Below are 25,203 nucleotides of genomic sequence, written 5' to 3' on the forward strand. Positions count from 1 at the left end.
GTGTTTGATGATCAACATTCTTCAAAATATCTTCTTTTGTGTTCTGAAGAAGAAAGAAACTCATACAGGTTTACAATGACATGAGGATGAATAAATGATGAAATCATTGTAATTTGTTGGGGTAACCTTTAATAGTAGGGTTACGATCTGTTTAACACAACTAACACGTATGGAATATTATCATTATTATTATTGCATTTAGGTAAACATGTGTCTCCACTCAGGTTTCATTCTCACTTATGATTTCTGTACTTTTCACTCCCATTGAAAGAACAAAGGCTGTGTCTCCCCCTTTTGACGAAAAGAGGTAAGAAAGAAAGAACGATTGTAACGGAAAGAAATATTTAATGTGCATTTATACAGAAATGATGTATGTATTCACATTGCATTAAAAACATAGTACATCAGGTTCAGATTTACTGCTTTATGTGCACAAAATCTGTAGAAAAATATTCTTTAAAAAATACAACAAACAAGGAATGTTGCACTAAAATGTAGAAGCAACACACACGCACATGTACACCCACACACGCATTTATGTAAAAAAAAAACAATAACACTTACTAGCTTATTAAACACAAAAGTGTCAAAAGCACAAAATCCAGCTGAGACTCACATTAGCAACACAATCTGAAAGGAACCATTTTTTTCAGTGACTTGCTATTACAGAAGGTGGAAAACATACTTTAGATCCTTAGGAGGTTTTGCTTCGTTCAGTGAAGACTGTAAATGTGATGATGTGTAAATGTCAAATGCTCACAAACGTGTTATTGATACTGCTGTTGCATTACAATGCTGCAGTCACAGCTCTAACACACACACACACGCGCGCACACACACACACACACACACACGCACAGCTGAATCAAGCATACGAATGAGTTCAACAACAAAGTAATAGACGGAAGCAAACAGCCACAGTAACAGTGTGTAACACATCGCTCACAATACACATCAGCATCAAGCGGTCCAATTCATTTCTTTTATTCACAGAGACATTTCTCCTTGCCAACGTGCTTGTGTGTGTGTGCTTGGCCTAGAGCAGGTGAAATGTACGCAGGTAAATCTGTCTCTCAATCCACTCGGTGAAATGAGTGATGTTGGCGTAGACGCCAGGGCCCAGGACCTTAGAGAAACACACAGAGCCCCAGGAGGTCAAACCGTAGAGAGACCAGCGTCCATCGTCTTCCTCACAGACCAACGGTCCTCCACTGTCACCCTGGACACAAACACACACACAGTTTGAGCACACACACACACACAAGGTCACTGTGAGGACACCACACGCTCACCATGCACGAGTCGATGGTTCCCGCCTCATATCCGGCACACAGCATCCGTGATGTGATGGTCTTCATGTCAAAGTAAGACTGACACTGTGAGACGGAGATGATGCGCACCTCACCCTCCTGCAGTTTAAAGGGCACTATAACACAGAAAACAAAGACAACACTTCATTAACACGTCGTCTGATGTTAGCGAGACACCTGTCGGCATCCGTAAGTATCTTATCCATCCGTGTACAAAACCTCTTCTTACTATTACAAAAATGAAGCATTGTTTTAATATATTTACATGGATTAACATGACATTTGTTTATTAATCTAGCTGACACTTCTATTCACAAAGTGACTCTCACATGATCAGGTCATTTTGTCAATGAGCAATAATAAAAGCGTGAGTGTAAGGACCACAGGTACGTTTTTACAGCTGCTGTACAGTATGCGGTCATACTCACTTCTGTTCCCCACGTGACCCCAGCCCGTTATGTGGCAGTATTTGTCCGGTTTGGGCAGCTGACCGCGGTCGGGTAGACAGATGGGTCGGACGTAACTGGTCACTTCCACCTCGGACTCCAGCTCCAACACGCTGATGTCATAGTCCACGACCGCCCGGTTGTATCTCGAGTGAACGATGACGCTTTTCACTTGTCGTGTTTGCATGTATGGAGAAGCGTGATCCAGATTATTAATCCCAAGAACAACTTTCCAGACATCTGCACTCTCCCGTCTGCACACAAATCATAAAACGTGACATAAAATGTGCCGTCGAACCTCACTTCACACTTCTGCTCTGACGTATTTGTTACAGTAAACCTGAATGTTTTTTGAGTCACTTCTGTGTGTCTGTTCACTTGTGTATTTCCAGCATGTGCGTGTTCCTCACCCTTCGAAGCAGTGCGCTACAGTCAGGGCCCATTTACGACCAATGAGCACACAGCCACAGATGTGTCCGCTGGGATCACTCTGAAGAGAGCACTGCCATGGCCAACGCCCTGGGCGACTCGTACGCCCTCCCAGAATCCTCTTCACCATTCGAGCTGCAGGGCGATGCCCACAGTCTGAAGCGATAGAGAAATAAAGACAAATGGAGAAAGAAGGAGACGGAGCCTCTTCTGTATGTCACACATTCTTACCATCTTTAGGGCACTGCAGTGAGACGCTCGTGTGCGATGGACAACTCTGCCTGAACATGATGAAGATGATGTTTAGCAGCATAAACTAACCAAACACAGACACACACAAACAGACAAACACACAAACAAACCCTCTCTTTCCTAGTAGGCCCTGAAGAGGAGATGTGTCATGTTGACTCCAGTCTGGGTGGACGTGCAGCCAGCGTCTGCGTATCACAGAAAAAGACTCGGCCTCAACTGCCTGTGTGGAGAGATAGGAACTACACACGCGCAAACAGGCACACGCACACACACACACAGACACACGCAGTTATTCCTTTAGTCAAGTATTGTTTGTATTGAGAGGAATGGATTCAGCTGTTACATTTACCGCCCACATGTTTCGCTATAATAACCTGTTTTGCAAACATGTGTTTTTTTCTCAGAATAGCATCATGATTTTTGAAAAACTGAGTCATCTCATTTTGGAACCCCGTACGCAGAAAATAACCAGATTTCATAGAATGTCCCAGTAGATCATCTGACTGTATATGTCATCACTCAAGATGGTACATGACTTCTCTTATCCAGTGGCTATGTGTTGGTAGATTAGGATCTGCCCATTTCATCAGAATCCTTCTCCTAGCCAGAAGCGAACAGAAGTCAAATATTTTAGTTTTTTTTTGGTGAAATTATTGTTTTCTTGGGCCACGCCAAACAATGCAATCATTGGGTAATGCTCTACTACTACACCAAATATACCAGAGAAGGTCTCAAAAATATAAGTCTTGGACATACATAGAACATACAGTATGTAGTAGACCGGCAGGAGCCTGCCTACATCCATCACATCCACACTACTGTATATCAGCTTCAATCTTAGAAAGTCTGACCATAGACCAGTGCAAACAGTGTACAATTTTAAATAGTATCACAGTATGTCTATGGCAAATGGATGAAGAGACATTCCCTGTATGGTTTTATGCCAAATTTCCCCTGAGATTGATTTGTCTAAATCTGTCTCCCAATTTCTATTGAGTAAATCCAAAGGTGTCAAGTTGTTATAGTTGCTTCCAATGTTTCCTCATGTGTAAGTCGCTTTGGATAAAAGCGTCTGCTAAATGACTAAATGTAAATGTCAAGTCGTTCATGCAGATAATTCATAGACCCTGCTCATGGCCTGTTTTTGAATTGGTTGACATTTAAAATTGAGTCTAATAAAGTAGTAGGATGGCGTGATGGAAAGGAATTCAGTGCTGCAAAGTTCTGAAGCTGCAAATATCTGTATTTCTGTATGAACTGTTTGAAGGATGCAACATTTCCATCAATATAAAAGTCAGACAGTAAGACTACACCCTTTCTAGACCACATCTCAAAAGATTCGTCCACCGTTGATGGGACAAACATGACATTTTTAGCAACTGGTGCAGACTGTTGTCTTATCTGATTCCAGATTTTAACTGGATTGGAAGTCAAGTTAGATATGGGCTGCGTGAATGGTATTTTAGAGCATTATAAAGTTTTAAGAGAGGAGGACCCCACCGAAGCCCTCTCCAGAATCGTCCATGCAGAGGCAGTGATGTAATTTTAATCCAGAATAGTAATGTTCTTATGTTGGCTACCCAATAATAATACATGAAATTTGGGAGTGCCATCCCTCCCTCATTATGAGGTCTCTGCAGAGTACTTATTTTAATCCTTTGTGTTTTTTGTTCCAAATAAAGGTTGATATCTGATAATTTACTTTGGAGGAGAAAGAGTTTGGAAGGCATTGAAAAATGTACAAGGGGAGGAAGATGGCACTGTAGTGTTCAGACGTAATAAAGTCTAGCTCTTTTTTTGTTAAATGATCCTTTAAGGCCCTGCTTCCTCTGTAAATGGGCTGAATTTTCCACCAAGAATGAGACTGTAAGAATATTAAACAAAACCGCCCCGCAATATATACAAATAATCTATGGTAAGGCGATAGAAAGAGCCCGCCCACGAGCCAACCGGCGAACGATAGGAAGACCCGCTTATCAAGACTGGCTGTGCTGCGTCAATATGGGGGCCTGCAGCTGCAGCTCGTTACTCTTGCGATAGTGAGAGGAGTTGAGGTGTGTTTGTTTGCTTGTTATCCAGTAAGAATGCCTAAAAATTCTTGAATCAAGATGCATTTTCCTGATGGGCAAAAATTTTCCTGATGGGCCTTGTTTTTAGACAAAAGATATACAATTTCAGTGAATATTACAATTTTACAGGCAAATCAGAACCTCTCCAATGTGTTGAAAAGATAACCCCACTCCACCCCATCAAATGACTTTTCTGCATCTAGTGAAAGCACTACCTACATTTACATTTATTCATTTGGCAAACGCTTTTATCCAAAGTGGCACATTACTGCAGAGCAATCAGGGGTAAGGTATCTTGCTCAAGGGCACTTCAGTCATGACCTGCTGGCACTGATATTCCAACCGACAACCTTCTGATCACAAGCCCAACCACTTGGCTACAGCTGACCCCTCTCACCCGGTACCTCTGACGTACCGGGTGAAGAGATGCGTAAAGAATATTCAAAAGTCTGGTTTGGAAATGTGAAATTATATATGGCAGAACTCCCTCTAACCGACAACCTAGAACCTAAGCAAGAACTTTAGCATCAGCATTAAGGAGGGAGACAGGACAAAATGAGCTGCACTCAAGAGGGGTCTTGTCTTTAGACCCCTGCCGCTTAGTTGGTGGTAGGGATTTTTATCAAATTGACTCTTGAAAGTAAAATTTTTTAAGAAATCTGTTGGGAAGCCGTCCAACCCCGGTGTTTTGCCACTTTGCATAGACCTAATTGCAAGAGTTATCTTCAACCGTGAGGTCCTCCTCCAATCCAGCAGCCATCTCTGAATCTGGGATATGAAAGAGGGTCGGAACCAGTCGGAAGTGTACATTGACTGGGTAAGGTTAGGAGATCTAACTCAGTTTGTAACAGCGTAAACTTTTTCAGTCTATCTGTAGCGGGCATATCTATATCACCTTTTCTATTCCCACAAATGAAATTATCTGACCCTGTAATAAGTCTTCAGTGACTCCCATAAAGTTAAAAAAGACATCCCTGGCAAGTTGAAAGTTGGCAAGTTGAACTTTTTGAACAAATAAATTGGTTCGTTGATGACTCAAGAATAGGACATTTCAATGAATTATAAACAATAAGCATTTATTATATATATCAATTATACTATTAGACGTTTGGTTTGTATTGAAAAATGTCATGAAATGTCACTGTTTCTTATATAGAAGCTGAAAGCATGTGCTGCATGTAGTCAACGTCACTGGGACATTGTACTGACCAATCAGCATCTATAATAGCAGTCATGTGTTATAAAATGCCAGTTTGACACACTACCCTTTTGTTTGTGTGCGTGCGTGTGTGTGCGTGTGTGTGTGTGTGTGTACTGACCTTACCCTAAACCCATATGTGTGCATGTGATGCTGCTTAGGTTCGAGCTCCATCCATCTGCACACACCTGATACTCCAGGCCTGATTTAAACACCAGTACCTTTCCACCATCAGAGAGAGACACTACACAAACACACATTTACATTCATGCATTTAGCAGACGCTTTTATCCAAAGCATCTAATTACACATTTGTTTACAATTCAATGTGCAATCCCATCAAACCCATGGGATCAAACCCATGACCTTGCCGTTGCTAGAGCCTGCTCTATCCACTGAGATACAGTAAAGCTTGAAAAGGGGGAGTGGTCTACTCTAATCATTCCTACCTAAGTTTATTGTGTCTTTAACTTGATTCTGCTGCTAATGCACTTGCTGTAACTTTACTGACGCCAGTGTCCAGCTGACCCCAGGTGTACGCAGTGGTCTACTCTAATCTAAATATGGGGGAGGGAAATTCTTTAAGATATAATATTAACTTATTATTACTTCTGAAAAATATTAATATTTACGTTACAACTTTGACACAGTTCTTGTGACATTAAAAAGAACACACTGATTATGATTCATATGGGAATCTTGATGACTTTTTCAGTGACTGCTGACATGGCTGATTTATGATGTCTGTCCCTGGACAGATAGGTGATCTTACCACAGTTCCACTCATCAGAGCTGTCTGTGCAGTGTTTCCTGCCATCACACCAGAATGAACGGTGAACACACTCGTGATTATTACACTCCATCTCATGACTGCTACACGCCGCTGGAAAGCACACACACAAACAAAGACTTTTCATTGATGTTCATTCGGAGGTTATATTTTCTCTTTAACCCTAACCCTGCTGACATTATTTACATGCCAGTGAACACACACACACACACACACACGTTAGGTTTCTATACATTGTGGGGACCTTCCATAGGCGTAATGATTTTTATCTTAGACAAACTGTAAATTCTATTGCCTTTTCCTGACCAAACCTCAAAACCGGACCATCACGGACAACTTTCTGCATTTTTACAATGTCAAAAAAACAAACTTTATTTAGAATATTTAATAATATATTTGAATCGTGGGGACCGATGTAAGTTTGTAAGACTTTTACTATCATTGTGGGACAAGCACACACTCACAAGCACACTGAACTCACAGCAGTTGACTTCATCTTCTTGTTGGTTGCAGTCAGGAAAGCCATCACAGATCATGTTGTGTCGGATACAGGTTTTGTCTCCGGGACATTCCCATAAGCCTCGCTCCACACACCCTACACACACACACACACACACACAGACACCAGTTCATGAACATGACTTTCTCTTTTTCAGGACACTTTGTTTGTTTATTCGTCTTTACAGACACAAACATTCTTCACTCACCGCATGCGTCTTCATCGCTGTCATCATCACAGTCTGTGTGTCCATCACAACGTTTGGATAAGAGGACGCATCTTCCAGAACCACATTTAAAGTGACTGGGAGAACACTCTGAAACGAACAAACAAACACTTTTAAACCTACGAAACCTCACAGCAGACAAACAGTCAAGTCAACATCATGTGATGGCAGTCGGTATAAATAAATGTTTCTAAACAAATCTGTCAAAAGATTCAGTGACTCACTCAAGCACAGACAGTCTGTCTGGAGCACAACAAACACACACACATATCAACCAAATAAATGCAAAAAACAGACCTTCACAAAATGAGAGATTGTTTGTCACACATCATTTTTGGGGGTTTATTAAAAGACTGTAAACAGGTTGTATGACGGCATTCCTCTCATGCACATATGCACTTATAAACAACAGACAGTACACAAAGTATTCTCTTAGGTGCCCTCATGGACATTACAAACAACACATTAACCCACAATGATCTGACAGCCATAAAGCATCTTACACCAAACTGTGAACATTTGCACTGGCTCCACTTTTGCACATCCAGCAGTACAGTACACACTTCTTGTCTACTTGAGTTTTTTATAGTTGTTTTTAGATGATATAGCTGGAATAGCTTCATGTTGGTTTATTTACGCACTAACCGTTCACATCCGGGTCAGGCATTAAACACGTGCTGTTCGCTTGTCCTTCCTCTGGAAACTGAGCACAGTCTGTATCCTCAGGCCACTGCAATCCCACGATACCTAGCACAGACTCACAGCGCTCCTTTGAATTCCTACAGAGAGATCTGAAACACACATTGCCATGTCATCTGCCGCACAACACGCTATACACACGTACACTCACTGCAAGAGAAGCAACTTAGCAGAAGAAACGTTCAGAATTGTGTAAGATTATTTAAATCGTGTCTTGTTGAGTTTTAGTGCTGTGTTAAACTGAGAAATCGCTTTGTATTTATTTCCGCTCTGTCACGTGGTGAGACCGCGTGTAGTATCGTTAGTTTTCGGGCTAGTTTAATTGTTTTTTTTTATGTGCGTGTCATCTGGGGGCGCAGCCTGTTGAATTAAATTAATTAGACGGGTATTTAAAAAGTGACCACCCACCGTGGCAGCGGTCGCGTGCAGCCCCTTATCGCGTGAAGAGCGAAGAGCGTGAAGACATCAACTCTACCTGCGGGCGACTCCACCGTGCCAGGCCACACCGACAGGGCACTTGACTATTGCATTTCTTTTGTACCTATTTTGTTTTCTATTACCCCTTGCACTTTTTGTCTTACTTGTTTGCACTTATACTTAATCCTTTATTGTTATTTTTAATATTTCTCCCAATTTCCTTTCTGCTTCTCTTAAATATGTGTTTTAAAATCCTTTCTGTTATCACAACACATAAACCATCTGTCGCATGCCGAAGGCGACGCAATGCTAATAATCTTCACAATGTATCACTGCTATCAACTGCCCCTTCTACTTTCCCAATAGGATTGTGGAACTGCCAATCTGCTGTGAACAAAGCTGATTTCATTATAGCTTTTGTTAAACATTCTGGTCTTTCCATTGTAGCACTTACAGAAACATGGATCAAACCAGAGGACTCTGCCACTCCAGCTGCCCTCTCCCATAACCGCACTTTCTCCCACAGCACTTTAAAAGACACTGGGTTAAACAGAGAAGAGAGAGGCTTGTTCTCGCTGGTGTTGCTGCTCATTGAGGCTATCGGAGAGCTGACAGGATGTGTGGGTTACGGGAGACACACAGCTGCATTGGAGTCCTCATGTGATCCATTTTCCCCTATTATGTTTTGATTTGGACCTTTAGTTGTTTATATTTGGTTGAACCGATGTCACTTGAACTTAGGACTTACAAAACGGTTGTGCCTGCTCTGACCCACATCATCAACTCTTCGCTCACCACTGGGACATTTCCCACATCACACCGCTTCTGTAGAAACCCACCGTCGACCCTACAATGCTAGAAAACTACAGGCCAGTTTCCCTTCTTCCCTTCATTGCCAAAGCTCTGGAGCGAGTTGTGTTCAACCAGCTCTCCTCCTTTCTCATGCGAAACAACCTCCTGGACAGCAATCAGTCTGGGTTCAAGACCGGTCATTCCACAGAGACTGCACTGCTCTCAGTCATCGAAGCCCTGAGACTGGCAAAAGCATCATCCATGTCATCTGTGCTCATCCTACTGGATCTGTTTGCTGCTTTTGACACTGTGAATCATCACATCCTCTTGTCTTCTCTCAGTGCTATGGGTGTCTCTGGAATGGCGTTGCAATGGTTCGAGTCCTACCTCTCAGGTAGGTCATTCAGAGTATCCTGGAGAGATGAGGTCTCCGCGCCCCAACAGCTCAACACGGGGATGCCACAGGGCTCAGTGCTTGGACCGCTACTCTTCTCCTTTTACATGACATCTCTCGGTTCGGTCATTCAGAAGCAAGGCTTCTCTTATCACTGCTATGCCGACGATACACAACTTTACTTGTTATTTCAACCGGACGATCCGACGGTCTCTGCTCGCATCGCGGCATGCCTGAGTGACATCTCGCTTTGGATGAAGGGTCATCATCTACAGCTAAACCTTGCAAAAACGGAACTGCTTGTGATCCCGGCCAACCCAAACATTCACCACAACCTTGCCATTCAACTAGGCTCATCAACTATCACACCATCCAGCACAGCCAGAAACCTGGGGGTGGTAATCGATGATCGGCTTAACCTCACAAGTCATGTTGCCAGCACCACCCGGTCCTGTAGATTCATCCTCTACAACATTAGGAAAATTAGACCTTTCCTATCAGAGCACTCTACGCAAGTCCTAGTCCAGGCTCTTGTCCTGTCCAAACTGGATTATTGCAATGCGCTTCTGGCTGGACTTCCTGCTTGCACAATCAAACCTCTCCAGATGATCCAGAATGCGGCGGCAAGAGTGGTCTTCAATGAACCGAAGAGAGCTCATGTAACTCCGCTCTTCATCAGGTTACACTCGCTCCCTGTCGCCGCCCGCATAAGGTTCAAATTATGCTCCTCACCTACAAGACCACGACCGGGTCCGCACCATCATATCTCCTCTCGCTAATGCAGACCTATGTTCCTGCCAGATTACTGCGGTCTGCAAAGGAACAACGACTAGTGGTACCATCCCAAAAATGAAAAAAGTCACTCTCCCGTACCTTCTCTGGATCTGTTCCACATTGGTGGAATGATCTACCAGCTGCTACAAGATCAGCAGACTCTGTTGCCATCTTTAAAAAACGCCTGAAAACGCATCTCTTCCGTCAACATGTAGCTGACTGATTTAACCTAATTATTTTCCCTTTCTTTCTTCTTATTAAAAAAAAATTACTAACCTCACTATTCTTAGCTTTGTATACTGTGCTAGGCTTTAATGGACTAGTTTTGATGCACTTATGTATTTTGTTGCCTATGTTGTTATAATTGCTTCCAATGTTTCCTCATCTGTAAGTCGCTTTGAATAAAAGAGTCTGCTAAATGTAAATGTAAGTACACACACTGACCTGCAGGGCGGCACTCTCTGCTGCGTCAGAGGGTCACACATGGGCACTAGAACAGTACACGCAAAGAACATGAGATATTTGTAGCAGTTTGTCTGAACCAGAGCAGGAAAGAGAGAAGACTCCCAGCTCACTGATGTCTCCTTCTGCGACTGATGTCCCAGATAGTTTGGAAACTTGGTGAAGTTGTAGGGCAGATTCATACAGATCTCCAAAGAGATCGGCTCACATCCACCTGCCGAACACGCAAACACACACGTGTACATATCACAAAACACTTTAGTTGTCACTACAGTCAGGAAACAGCTCTCAAAGCTCTCATAACTGACCGTTCATGAACATTGTATCTGTTTTCACTAACCCTAACACACATGCTGAATATAACTGAATATATGCTGAATAAAACTGCAGGGGGTCAAGGGGAAATTACAGTCACAGTTTCACTCACTGCAGTTACTGCCTGAATTGCGAAGATCACAGGAAGTGTTTTCATGACAACTGGTCGAGCAGGAGGTGGAAATACAGCTGGGCTGCCCAGGAGGACACAAACCCTGAGCTGAGACACAAAGACAGACATCATTCATAAGTTTTTTTTATTTGTGTGTGTGTGTGTGTGTGTTTGTGTGCACTCACTTTGTTGTTTCGTGCAGTTGTCTTCGTCACTGCCGTCTCTACAGTCATCCTCACCATCACAGCGAAATGCACTGGGGATACACTGGCCACTCCTACACTCGACTAATCCCTGAGATTTACACGCTACACACATATACACACGGTTACAACAGTGCCAACACTTTGTGTGTGTGTGGAATGTAGACTTGCAGTGTGTGCACAAATGATTCAGAATGCAGCAGCACAAGTTGTCTTTCAGGAGCTCACAAGAACGCAGATCTCTTCATCTCTCTTCACTGGCTACAAACTGCAGCTCATATCAAATCATTAATGTTAGCATTCAAAACTGTCACTGGCTCTGCACCGGCATACCTTCTCTCCATCTTACACATTTAAACTCGGTTCAGAACCCTGCGGTCATCACAGAAGGCCACAGAACATCTCCAGCTCATTCTCAGTTTCACTGCTCTTTGCTGGTAAAATTATCTTTCAACTTTAGTCCAGTGAGCTGCATCTCTCACAGTATTTAAAGTGTATTTAAAGAGTAAAGTGTAGGCCTGCAGTGCATGTAGTGTGTGTGTGTGTGATTTGTAGTGTCTCACAGCAGTTCAGCTCATCACTTTTGTCCAGGCAGTCGTTGTCACCGTCACAGAGCCATTCTGTAGGAACACAGCGTCCTTCACCACAGCGATGCTCTTTAACAGAGTCACACACTACAACAGAATAAACACAAGACTTCCATCAATCAAATTATGACATTACAACAAAGTGTTAGATATGAACACAGATATCTCTCTCATTCTCTTCATCGTTGAAACTCACCGCAGTTCTGCTCATCGCTGAGATCACCACAGTCATCATATCCATCACACAGAAGCTCAGGCGATACACAGCGGCCTGTCGAACATAAATACTGACCATCTGCACACGCTGCAGGAGAGAGATAGAGAGATTCTGCTCAGTGTATACTATGTATATATATATATATATATATATATATTTCCTGTAGCTCAGTAGTAAGAGCATTGTGCTAACAACGCAAGGTTGTGGGTTCGATCCCAGGGGATGGCAGATCTGTCAATTAGAGGTCTTCTCGGGTCCAAAGATCTTTACCCGACCTGAAATGACGCGAATCACTTTTACCCGAACCCGACATGCCAATTTTTTATTTCTTTTTTAAAGCCCTGAACCCGAGACAGACCCGATAACGTTAGACCCGAGTCTGACCCGACCCATCGTATATTTATTTCAAACCCGACTAGACCTAAATGTAAACGTTATTAATGAAAATGAAATTGATATGGCAATGAAAACGTTGATCCTCTTGTTTTGCTCTGGCAAATTGCGCAAACCCAGGCTAAATAGCCTAAGCAAAACAGTATAAAGACACAGCTTAATCCAGTTTCCTGATTAATCCCCTGCACCGATCTTTTTTTTTCGCAAGAGGAGAGTTGGTAACTACATGCACACACACGAGCGACGCGCTGTTATTGTACATGATAGTTAGGGTCTTCCTCGGGTCAATTCAGCAGAATTTTGTAGAGTTTTAAGAAATATAATAAATGAATCCGTTTTGGAATAAGGCTGTAACATGACAAAATGTAGAAAAGGTGAAGCGCTGTAAATACCTTCTGGATGCACTTTACATTCTGTGTTGATTACAAAATACTGCTACTCACTTCTAAAGCCTTAAACAGTTAAACGCTGGCATATTTAACAAAACCTCTAATGCCCTACAATCCATCACGCTACTTAAGATTGCAAAACTCCAGACTTTTAAAGCAAAATCCACCAAAGGAGGCAGAGCTATTTCCTATCTAGGACCTAAACTGTGGATCAGCCTTCCAGACACGGTTCGAGGTTCAGACATTCTCTCCCGATATAAATCTAGACTACAGACATCTCATCAACCTAGCATATGCATGGGCTAGGGTTATCCTGTAACTTTGCCTCACGTTATACATCATTATTCTGTGCCTGAAAGCTATGAACTTTCTCTATTTGCTTTTGTTTTCGCTGAGGTATGCTCATTCTGAGGTAACTAGTGATAGGCTAGCTCCAGTCTGGAGCTATCACATGCAAAATGTTTTTTTTATATGTTTTTATATATTGTGTCCTTGTGTAAAGCTGCTTTGCAATAGTGTAAACTATTACAATACCAATTAAGGTTAGTTGAATTGAACTTACTGCAGTCGCTCTCATCGCTCCAGTCGTCACAGTCATTGTGTCCGTTGCACACTAGTTTCCGGGGGACACAGATTCCAGTCGCACACAAGAAGTTATCACTTCCTCCACAAACGGCTTAAGAGAAAATCAAGTTTAAATGAAAATAATGGGGAAAGTAATCTTCTGTCAGTAGTTGTTCGTGTGTGAGACTCACTGGCTTTTCCTCTGGCGTGTCGGGGTGTGTAACACATGGCTGTTGTATTGCTGAACTGAGAACAGCGGAGAAACTCAGGCCATGAGGCGTTGAACATCTGTAGGACGGGCTCACATCCCTCACGGGCCGCTTCACAGAACGACTGACAGGGCAGTATCAGCGTCCTGCTGTTTGCCAGAATTACAAAAACACTTCAATGTTCAATTAACATATTACATTAAATTAAAGAACAAAAGTAAAGAAAAGGTCTAACTTTCTAATCCTTGGCAAAACCTCACACTTTATCTGACACAATAACTCAAATCTAAACACGCAAAAGGCACACCAAAGAAAATATAGATTTTTTTAATTGTGAAGCTGCTGTTTTGGTTCATCATTCAAGTTCATAATACATACACAACACTGAACACCTGTCCGTGATATCATCTCACCTTCCTAAACCTTCCATTATATTTTTGTAGCTTTAGTGACACATAAGTGTATCATTACACCGAACACAATGCGACAATTGGCAAGAGAATGTCAAGAGTGTTACTGGACCCGGACATTGACACACAGACAGTCAGACATGTCTATTGGTGACAAACCTGCGGTCATCATGGCTGACGCACTGCGGAAGAGCGATGGTGCAGCCGAACAGCATGATGTGCCTGTAACAGGACAGACGACTCAGATAGCTGAAAAACTTCAGGAACATCTGCAGTTCGCTGCCTTTTACCACCGTTGCCCCTGGCAACAAACCCGTCTGATTGTATGGCAGCATGTGACACTGACTCTCTGTGATGTCAGAACAGGAACCTGTCATATGACAAACAGGACATGTGATTGGCTGATGGCAAGAGTCGAGTTAGGATACGCCTTTAAAACAACAGCAGATTTATGGCCCAGGTTCACTACATATGTAAAGATGAGCAAATACAAGAATACTGAAAGTCCTAAGAAGATCTGCAAATCAGACCACCTTTCTTGTGCTTCAAATTCAATGAATGAGATAAACTCAAAAACAGATCACTTTTTAAAAATCTAGTTTTTGTATTGTGTTGTCATGTTTTTTTTATTGTGCATTGCAAGTAATATAAATCTTACTGCAGTTGTGTTGTTTAGGTTCAGTAATAGTAACTTACAGCTAATACAAACATGGTTTATCTGTTTTTGCAAATGAACGCTTCACTCGTATAAGGTTATAAAGCAAACGTGTTTGTGAGTCCTGTAAGTCGCTTTGGATAAAAGTGTCTGCTAAATGACACAATGTAAATGTAATGTAAATGGGTCCTCTAAAAGCCAATGATTGTAATTGTGATTCTAGTGCTCAAGTCAAAGTCACACACACAAATGTACGCATGCACGCACACACACACACACACACGATTTCTCATTAGTCTGTAAAGGTTAGTACACGCACACATTATAATTCCGGTCACTTTTAGGACAAAACCTTAAGCAAGGAAGCAAAATGATTCTCTCTCTCTCTCTGTCTGTCTCCATCACACATACACACATTCCATTAAAGCTTGACTATAAAAGGTACAGGTGTGTGTGTGTGTGTGTGTGTGTGAGAGAGAGAGAGAGAGAGAGACAGAGGGTTTGATCATGGGCTGCAGTAGCATCTGGACCAGCAAATAAACAAAGCAGGAAACACTAGACATTACAGCAGTGCATCAGTGATGATCTGCTTTCTTCTTCATTTTAAACACGATTGAAACAGAAAACACTCAGATTGAGTTGAGAAGTGTAATGTGTGTCTCATAACCGTACCGGCCTCTGCCTGGATGCTTGTTACCATGGAAACAACCGTCAACCAGTCCTCAGAGGCCGTGGAGGTGGGACCTGCCGAGGACGAGGAGTCAGGCAGCATCCAGTGGGCAGAGTCCCACTCCGGGGGGGGGGTGGTTGTAGGGACGTTCTGCTGTGTGCCAGTGTGTGCCCCCATCGTTCCATTACTGACCCTCACCGGACTGAGACCTGTGCTGTTAAAGGGCCCGTCGGTCAACGGGGTGAGTGTTGCTGTGGAGACCAAACCTCCGGCATCCAGCAAGCCATTTCCAAATAAACCTGAACAAACATGAAAAAGGCAATAAATAAAAGAAACACACACTCTATGATCGACTGCTTTAGAACAAGTGTGTGTGTGCGCTTTGGCTTCATTTCTGTTTCTGCCTCCAGCAAGATTTATTTAATGAAATGACATTTGACAAAAGAAAGCGTGTTGTAGTTCAATCATGCCGTTTGTTGTCGTCCTTGAAAAGGGTTTTCTGTTAGAGACAATAGAGCTTTGCAACTTTGCCGATCATTGTGTGAAATGTGAAAAAGCGCCTCAGGATGTGCTGCAGTGAATCATCTGTTAGTGTCTCAGGGTAAATGTGTGGTTGTGTTGTGCTGAGGACAGACAGAGACATCAAAGCACTGTGACGCTGCAAAAACAGAAGGACGTCCGGACGGGACGAGTGTCTCAGCTTCACAGATCACGTCCAGCAAAGACACTCTCCTCAGCCAATAAACAAAGAGAGAGAGAGAGAGAGAGAGAGAGAGAGAGAGAGAGAGAGAGAGAGACGGCAGAATGAAAGAATCACAACCAAATGCCCAGACTGTGACCTTTTGACCTTGTGTTTGTGACGCAGTAAGCCTTGAAGTGTTTATCACATAAAATAGAAAGAAGAACACAATACACACACACACAAATCAGTCAAATGTATCAAATATACGAAGGGCCAAAGATCTAATTTCAGTTAAGAGAAAAATACCATATACTTTTTTCTTTTATTTATTCATCAATTACAATTATTTGTTTAAATGTGTAATGTATGTAAAATTGCTTTGCAACAATGAAAATTGTGATAAACGCCCAATTAACTTAAATTAAATTGAAAAGGTAAAAAATATTCATAGAAAAACCGGAAAGAGATTATTCTCACTCCTTAAACAGACATGTTAGACAAACACACAAAGTTAAAGTGTGTGATGTGTGTGTTTGTGTCATTATTTCTCTGAATAATATCATGTTATGACTCATTTGACGTTGACAAATTTAGACATAGCAGCCTGAAAACACACAAACACAAACAGGTCACAATGACTCTTAGTGAACTAGTGTTGTAATAATCTCAGACAGATTAAAAACATCATAAAAAGTGTTTGTGTTCATAATCAAATGAAAACACAAGTGTGTGCGTTACCTGTGAGAGTTAGCAGCAGCACACACACACACACAAGGCTGCACACACAAGGCAGCACTATGATGAGCATCAGACGCTGATGTTTCCCACAATGATGTGTGTGTGTAAACGCTTCACCCATGATGACTTCATCTGACAAACACAAACCTAAAAACACACAACATATGAATGAAGTCAATGTGTTCATTGTTCAGAAAATACCATCATATGTTTTCAACCCTTCACAGGCTTCACATTAAGTATCGTATTGACTTTAAAGTTCTTTTAATCACTTATAAAGCCTTAAAGGGTTTAGCATCTACCTACCTAGCAGAGCTTCTATCACACTACAACCCATCACGCTCTCTAAGATCTCAAAACTCTTTTGATAACACCTAGAATAACTAAATCCACCAAAGGTGGTCGAGCTTTCTCATACGTAGCCCCTTAACTCTCACGACGCTATTCCAGGATCAGACACACTCGCCCAATTTAAATCCAGATTAAAGACACATCTTTACAGCCAAACATTCACTTAATGCTAAATATGATGAATAAACCAGCGGGAGAAGCTGACATTAGATATGATTTACTAGAATAATCTTGCTTGTTCTATAAACACATGTACTGTGCTGTTTAACCTTTATTGGTGATTTTCTCCTGTAAGCTGCATTGGAACGATGCACATTGTAAAAAGCGATTTATAAATAAAATAACAACATTACAAGGCTTTCTGGAATACTTTATCCTGAATGGTCAGAGTTTTACTATCACAACTTAAATTCATATAAATGTCTGACCATTATCAGTGTACAGTAAAGATCACTCGAGCGTGTCGTGTCGTGTCCAGTCATCACCTCACGCGGTGGCGAGTAGCCGTTTATCTTTATTGCTCTGTTTGTCTAATGTTATCGCATAAACTTTAATCATTCAAACAAGTCCTTTGTACTTATTACGCACATTTTCCTGCTGGTTTGACCTCACTGTACTGTACCTACATTATGTTCCTAAAGCTGTTCTCGTGCGAAGTTAACCAGGAAACATAAAGATCTGCCGATAATACGCGACGGAGTTTATTCAGCTGCCTGTAACGTGAAATGATTTAATATTCACAGTAACGTAAAGATTTAAGCAGAAGTGTGAAGGTCTGACAGAAGTCTCACCGGTGTCTCGCTGTGAAGCTCCGATCCTGAGGACTGAAGACCAGCGACTGACTGGAAGATCAGAACCATCAAACTGAGATCGGACTCGAGCACACACACACACACACACACCACGAGCAGCGCATCTATTTTTATAAAGGTATTTTTGCTTCAGAGTTTCCAGCTTGTGCAGGAGAATCCGAGACACACACACACACACACTTAAAAACAGTGTGTGTTGTATTATTAATAGAACACAACGAGTTCAGCCGACACACACTATAAAGTCATTAAAACACTAACCTAGACCACAGAAGTTCAGCGAAGAGGCTCGTCACACTTTAATGTGATTTATTCTCTTCACTTCACACGAAGATTGAAAGAGAGATCAGACTGTTATATTTAAACACAAGTGTCTGCGCGCGCAACACTGATGATGATGATGCTGCTGGAGCCGCGCGAGCTCGTTTATAATCTCTCCGAGAGAGAGAGAGAGAGAGAGAGACAGAGAGAGAGAGACAGAGAGAGAGAGAGAGAGAGAGGCAGAGAGAGACAGAGAGAGACAGAGAGAGAGAGAGAGAGACAGAGAGAGAGAGAGAGAGAGAGAGAGAGAGAGAGAGAGAGAGAGAGAGAGAGAGAGAGAGAGAGAGAGAGAGAGAGAGAGAGAGAGAGAGAGAGGCATGTGTGCTACAACAGTGATGGGAGGACCACATATGATCTAACACAGCACATACACACAAACACACACACACACACACATATGATCTAACACAGCACATACACACAAACACACACACACACACACATATGATCTAACACAGCACATACACACAAACACACACACACACACACATATGATCTAACACAGCGCGCGCACGCACACACAGCACACACACGTATGAGCTAACACAGCACACACACACACACACGATCTAACACAGCACACACACACGATCTAACACAGCAAACACTCAAAAACAGCACACACACACACGTATGATCTAACACAGCACATACACACACACATGATCTAACACACACACACACACACACACACACACACACATGATCTAACACACACACACACACACACACACACATGATCTAACACAGCACACACACGATCTAACATAGCACACACACAACACACACACATGATCTAACACAGCACACACACACACACACGATCTAACAAAGCACACACACAACACACACACATGATCTAACACAGCACACACACACATATATGATCTAACACTGCGCACACACACACATGATCTAACACAGCACACAGACACACACACACACGATCTAACACAGCACACACACAAAAACAGCACACACACTTGATCTAACATAGCACACACACACATATGATCTAACACAGACAACACACACACACACACACACAATCTAACACAGAACACAGACACACACATATATGATCTAACACAGCACACACACACACACACACACACAATCTAACACAGCACAGAGACACATACACACATGATCTAACACAGCACACACACACACACACGATCTAACATAGCACACACACAACACACACACATGATCTAACACAGCACACACACACACACACATATGATCTAACACTGCGCACACACACAAATGATCTAACACGGCACACAGACACACACACACACGATCTAACAGAGCACACACACATACGATCTAACACAGCACACACACATGATCTAACACAGCACACACACACACATATGATCTAACACAGCACACACACACACACACGTATGATCTAACACAGCACATACACACACACACACACACACATATGATCTAACACAGCGCGCGCACGCACACACAGCACACACACGTATGAGCTAACACAGCACACACACACACACACACACACGATCTAACACAGCAAACACTCAAAAACAGCACACACACACACGTATGATCTAACACAGCACATACACACACACATGATCTAACACACACACACACACACACACACACACATGATCTAACACGCACACACACACACACATGATCTAACACAGCACACACACGATCTAACATAGCACACACACAACACACACACGATCTAACAAAGCACACACACAACACACACACATGATCTAACACAGCAGACACACACACACATATATGATCTAACACTGCGCACACACACACATGATCTAACACAGCACACAGACACACACACACACGATCTAACACAGCACACACACAAAAACAGCACACACACTTGATCTAACATAGCACACACACACATATGATCTAACACAGACAACACACACACACACACACACAATCTAACACAGAACACAGACACACACATATATGATCTAACACAGCACACACACACACACACGATCTAACAAAGCACACACACAACACACACACATGATCTAACACAGCAGACACACACACACATATATGATCTAACACTGCGCACACACACACATGATCTAACACAGCACACAGACACACACACACACGATCTAACACAGCACACACACAAAAACAGCACACACACTTGATCTAACATAGCACACACACACATATGATCTAACACAGACAACACACACACACACACACACACAATCTAACACAGAACACAGACACACACATATATGATCTAACACAGCACACACACACACACACACACACACAATCTAACACAGCACAGAGACACATACACACATGATCTAACACAGCACACACACACACACACAATCTAACATAGCACACACACAACACACACACATGATCTAACACAGCACACACACACACACATATGATCTAACACTGCGCACACACACAAATGATCTAACACAGCACACAGACACACACACACACGATCTAACAGAGCACACACACATGATCTAACACAGCACACAGACACACATGATCTAACACAGCACACACACACACATATGATCTAACACAGCACACACACACACACTTATGATCTTACACAGCACACACACACACACACACACACACACACACACACACACACACACACACACACACACACACACGTATGATCTAAAACAGCACACACACACACACGATCTAAAACAGCACACAGACAGACACACACACACACATGATCTAACACAGCACACAGACACACATGATCTAACACAGCACACAGACACACACACATATGATCTAACACAGCACACACACACACACATATGATCTAACACAGCACACACACACACACATGATCTAACACAGCACACACACACACATGATCTAAGACAGCACACACACACACACGATCTAACACAGCACACAGACACACATATGATCTAACACAGCACACACACACACACTTATGATCTAACACAGCACACAGACAGACACACACACACACATGATCTAACACAGCACACACACACATATGATCTAACACAGCACACTCACACGATCTAACACAGCACACAGACACAGACACATATGATCTAAAACAGCACACACACACACATGATCTGACACAGCACACAGACAGACACACACACACACATGATCTAACACAGCACACACACACACACACACACACATGATCTAACACAGCACACAGACACACACACATATGATCTAACACAGCACACAGACACACACACACATGATCTAACACAGCACACACACATATGATCTAACACAGCACACACACACATGATCTAACACAGCACACAGACACACACACATATGATCTAACACAGCACACACACACATGATCTAACACAGCACACAGACACACACACATATGATCTAACACAGCACACACACACACACACATGATCTAACACAGCACACACACTTATGATCTAACACAGCACACACACACACACACACACACACATGATCTAACACATACACACACACACACATATATGATCTAACACAGCACACAGACACACACACACATGATCTAACACATACACACACACACATGATCTAACACAGCACACACACACATGATCTAACACAGCACACACACACATGATCTAACACAGCACACACACACACATATGGTCTAACACTGCGCACACACACACATGATCTAACACAGCACACAGACACACACACACACACGATCTAACACAGCACACACACATCATCTAACACAGCACAAACACACACACATATGATCTAACACAGCACACACACACACACACACACACACACACACACACACACACATGATCTAACACAGCACACACACATCATCTAACACAGCACACACACATGATCTAAAACAGCACAAACACACACACATATGATCTAACACAGCGCACAGACACACATGATCTAACACAGCACACACACACACACACACATATGATCTAACACAGCACACACACACACACTTATGATCTAACACAGCACACACACACACACACGTATGATCTAACACAGCACACACACACACACACACACACACACACATATATATGATCTAACACAGCACACACACACACATATGATCTAACACAGCACACACACACACATATGATCTAACACAGCACACACACACACATATGATCTAATACAGCGCACACACACACACATGATCTAACACTGCGCACACACACACATGATCTAACACAGCACACAGACACACACACACACGATCTAACACAGCACACACACATGAGCTAACACAGCACAAACACACACACATATGATCTAACACAGCGCACAGACACACATGATCTAACACAGCACACACACACACATATGATCTAACACAGCACACTCACACGATCTAACACAGCACACAGACACACACACACACATATGATCTAACACAGCACACACACACACACTTATGATCTAACACAGCACACACACACACACATATGATCTAACACAGCACACACACACACACATATGATCTAACACAGCACACACACACACATATGATCTAACACAACACACTCACACGATCTAACACAGCACACACACACACTTATGATCTAACACAGCACACACACACACGTATGATCTAAAACAGCACACACACACACACACACACACACATGATCTAACACAGCACACAGACAGACACACACACACACATGATCTAACACAGCACACACATGATCTAACACAGCACACAGACACACACACATATGATCTAACACAGCACACACACACATATGATCTAACACAGCACACACACACACATGATCTAACACAGACACACACACACATGATCTAACACAGCACACACACATGATCTAACACAGCACACACACACACATGATCTAACACATACACACACACACACATATATGATCTAACACAGCACACACACACACATATGATCTAACACAGCACACACACACACATGATCTAACACAGCACACAAACACACACACATATGATCTAACACAGCACACACACACACACACTTATGATCTAACACAGCACACACACACATATGATCTAACACAGCACACACACACACACACATGATCTAACACAGCACACACACACACATGATCTAACACAGCACACACACACATGATCTAACACAGCACACACACACACATATGGTCTAACACTGCGCACTCACATGATCTAACACAGCACACACACACATGATCTAACACAGCACACAGACACACACACATATGATCTAACACAGCACACAGACACACACACATATGATCTAACACAGCACACACACACACTTATGATCTAACACAGCACACACACACATATGATCTAACACAGCACACACACACACACACATGATCTAACACAGCACACACACACACATGATCTAACACAGCACACACACACATGATCTAACACAGCACACACACACACATATGGTCTAACACTGCGCACACACATGATCTAACACAGCACACACACACATGATCTAACACAGCACACAGACACACACACACATGATCTAACACAGCACACAGACACACACACATATGATCTAACACAGCACACACACACACACACACATGATCTAACACAGCACACACACACACACACATGATCTAACACAGCACACAGCACACACACACACATATGGTCTAACACAGCACACAAACACACATGATCTAACACAGCACACACACACACACATGATCTAACACAGCACACACACACACATGATCTAACACAGCACACAAACACACACACATATGATCTAACACAGCACACACACACACACTTATGATCTAACACAGCACACACACACATATGATCTAACACAGCACACACACACACACACATGATCTAACACAGCACACACACACACATGATCTAACACAGCACACACACACATGATCTAACACAGCACACACACACACATATGGTCTAACACTGCGCACACACATGATCTAACACAGCACACACACACATGATCTAACACAGCACACAGACACACACACATATGATCTAACACAGCACACAGACACACACACATATGATCTAACACAGCACACACACACACTTATGATCTAACACAGCACACACACACATATGATCTAACACAGCACACACACACACACACACATGATCTAACACAGCACACACACACACATGATCTAACACAGCACACACACACATGATCTAACACAGCACACACACACACATATGGTCTAACACTGCGCACACACATGATCTAACACAGCACACACACACATGATCTAACACAGCACACAGACACACACACACATGATCTAACACAGCACACAGACACACACACATATGATCTAACACAGCACACACACACACATGATCTAACACAGCACACACACACACACACATGATCTAACACAGCACACACACACACATGATCTAACACAGCACACACACACATGATCTAACACAGCACACACACACATGATCTAACACATACACACACACATGATCTAACACAGCACACAAACACACACACATATGATCTAACACAGCACACACACACACATGATCTAACACAGCACACACACACACACATATGATCTTACACAGCACACACACACACATGATCTAACACATACACACACACACACACACATATATGATCTAACACAGCACACACACACACAAACACAGCGCACACACACACACACACGTTTTTCAAACTCCATACAATCATTTTGAATGAAATAAAAGAAATATAGACTGCT

At 42.5% G+C, this 25,203-nt stretch overlaps 1 protein-coding gene across 4 annotated transcripts; it reads right to left on the bottom strand.

The window, feature by feature from the left end:
- Positions 1-110: 110 nt before the first annotated feature.
- corin (corin, serine peptidase) lies at positions 111-18,468 on the bottom strand. 4 transcript variants are annotated; one of them, XM_079478909.1, is made up of 23 exons: positions 18,326-18,467; positions 18,044-18,094; positions 16,902-17,048; positions 15,484-15,780; positions 14,316-14,526; positions 13,729-13,895; positions 13,536-13,649; positions 12,171-12,278; positions 11,951-12,061; positions 11,370-11,492; positions 11,185-11,292; positions 10,740-10,971; positions 7,865-8,010; positions 7,202-7,309; positions 6,976-7,089; positions 6,477-6,587; positions 5,831-5,948; positions 2,548-2,676; positions 2,417-2,466; positions 2,167-2,341; positions 1,739-2,010; positions 1,293-1,426; positions 111-1,219 (listed from the first exon to the last, which is right to left on the bottom strand). In XM_079478909.1, exons 3-23 carry the CDS (start codon positions 17,020-17,022, stop codon positions 1,037-1,039), a joined length of 3,132 nt encoding a protein of 1,043 aa, XP_079335035.1. In that variant the 5' UTR covers positions 17,023-17,048; positions 18,044-18,094; positions 18,326-18,467; the 3' UTR covers positions 111-1,036. The 4 variants fall into 4 exon arrangements, with proteins under 4 accessions (XP_079335035.1, XP_079335037.1, XP_079335036.1 ...); XM_079478911.1 differs by lacking the exon at positions 18,044-18,094 and having other exon boundaries at positions 18,326-18,468; XM_079478910.1 differs by lacking the exon at positions 18,326-18,467 and having other exon boundaries at positions 18,044-18,160.
- Positions 18,469-25,203: the final 6,735 nt, after the last annotated feature.

The sequence above is a fragment of the Barbatula barbatula genome (assembly GCF_947034865.1).
Source record: "Barbatula barbatula genome assembly, chromosome: 17".
In the NCBI taxonomy this organism is placed as follows: Eukaryota; Metazoa; Chordata; class Actinopteri; order Cypriniformes; family Nemacheilidae; genus Barbatula; species Barbatula barbatula.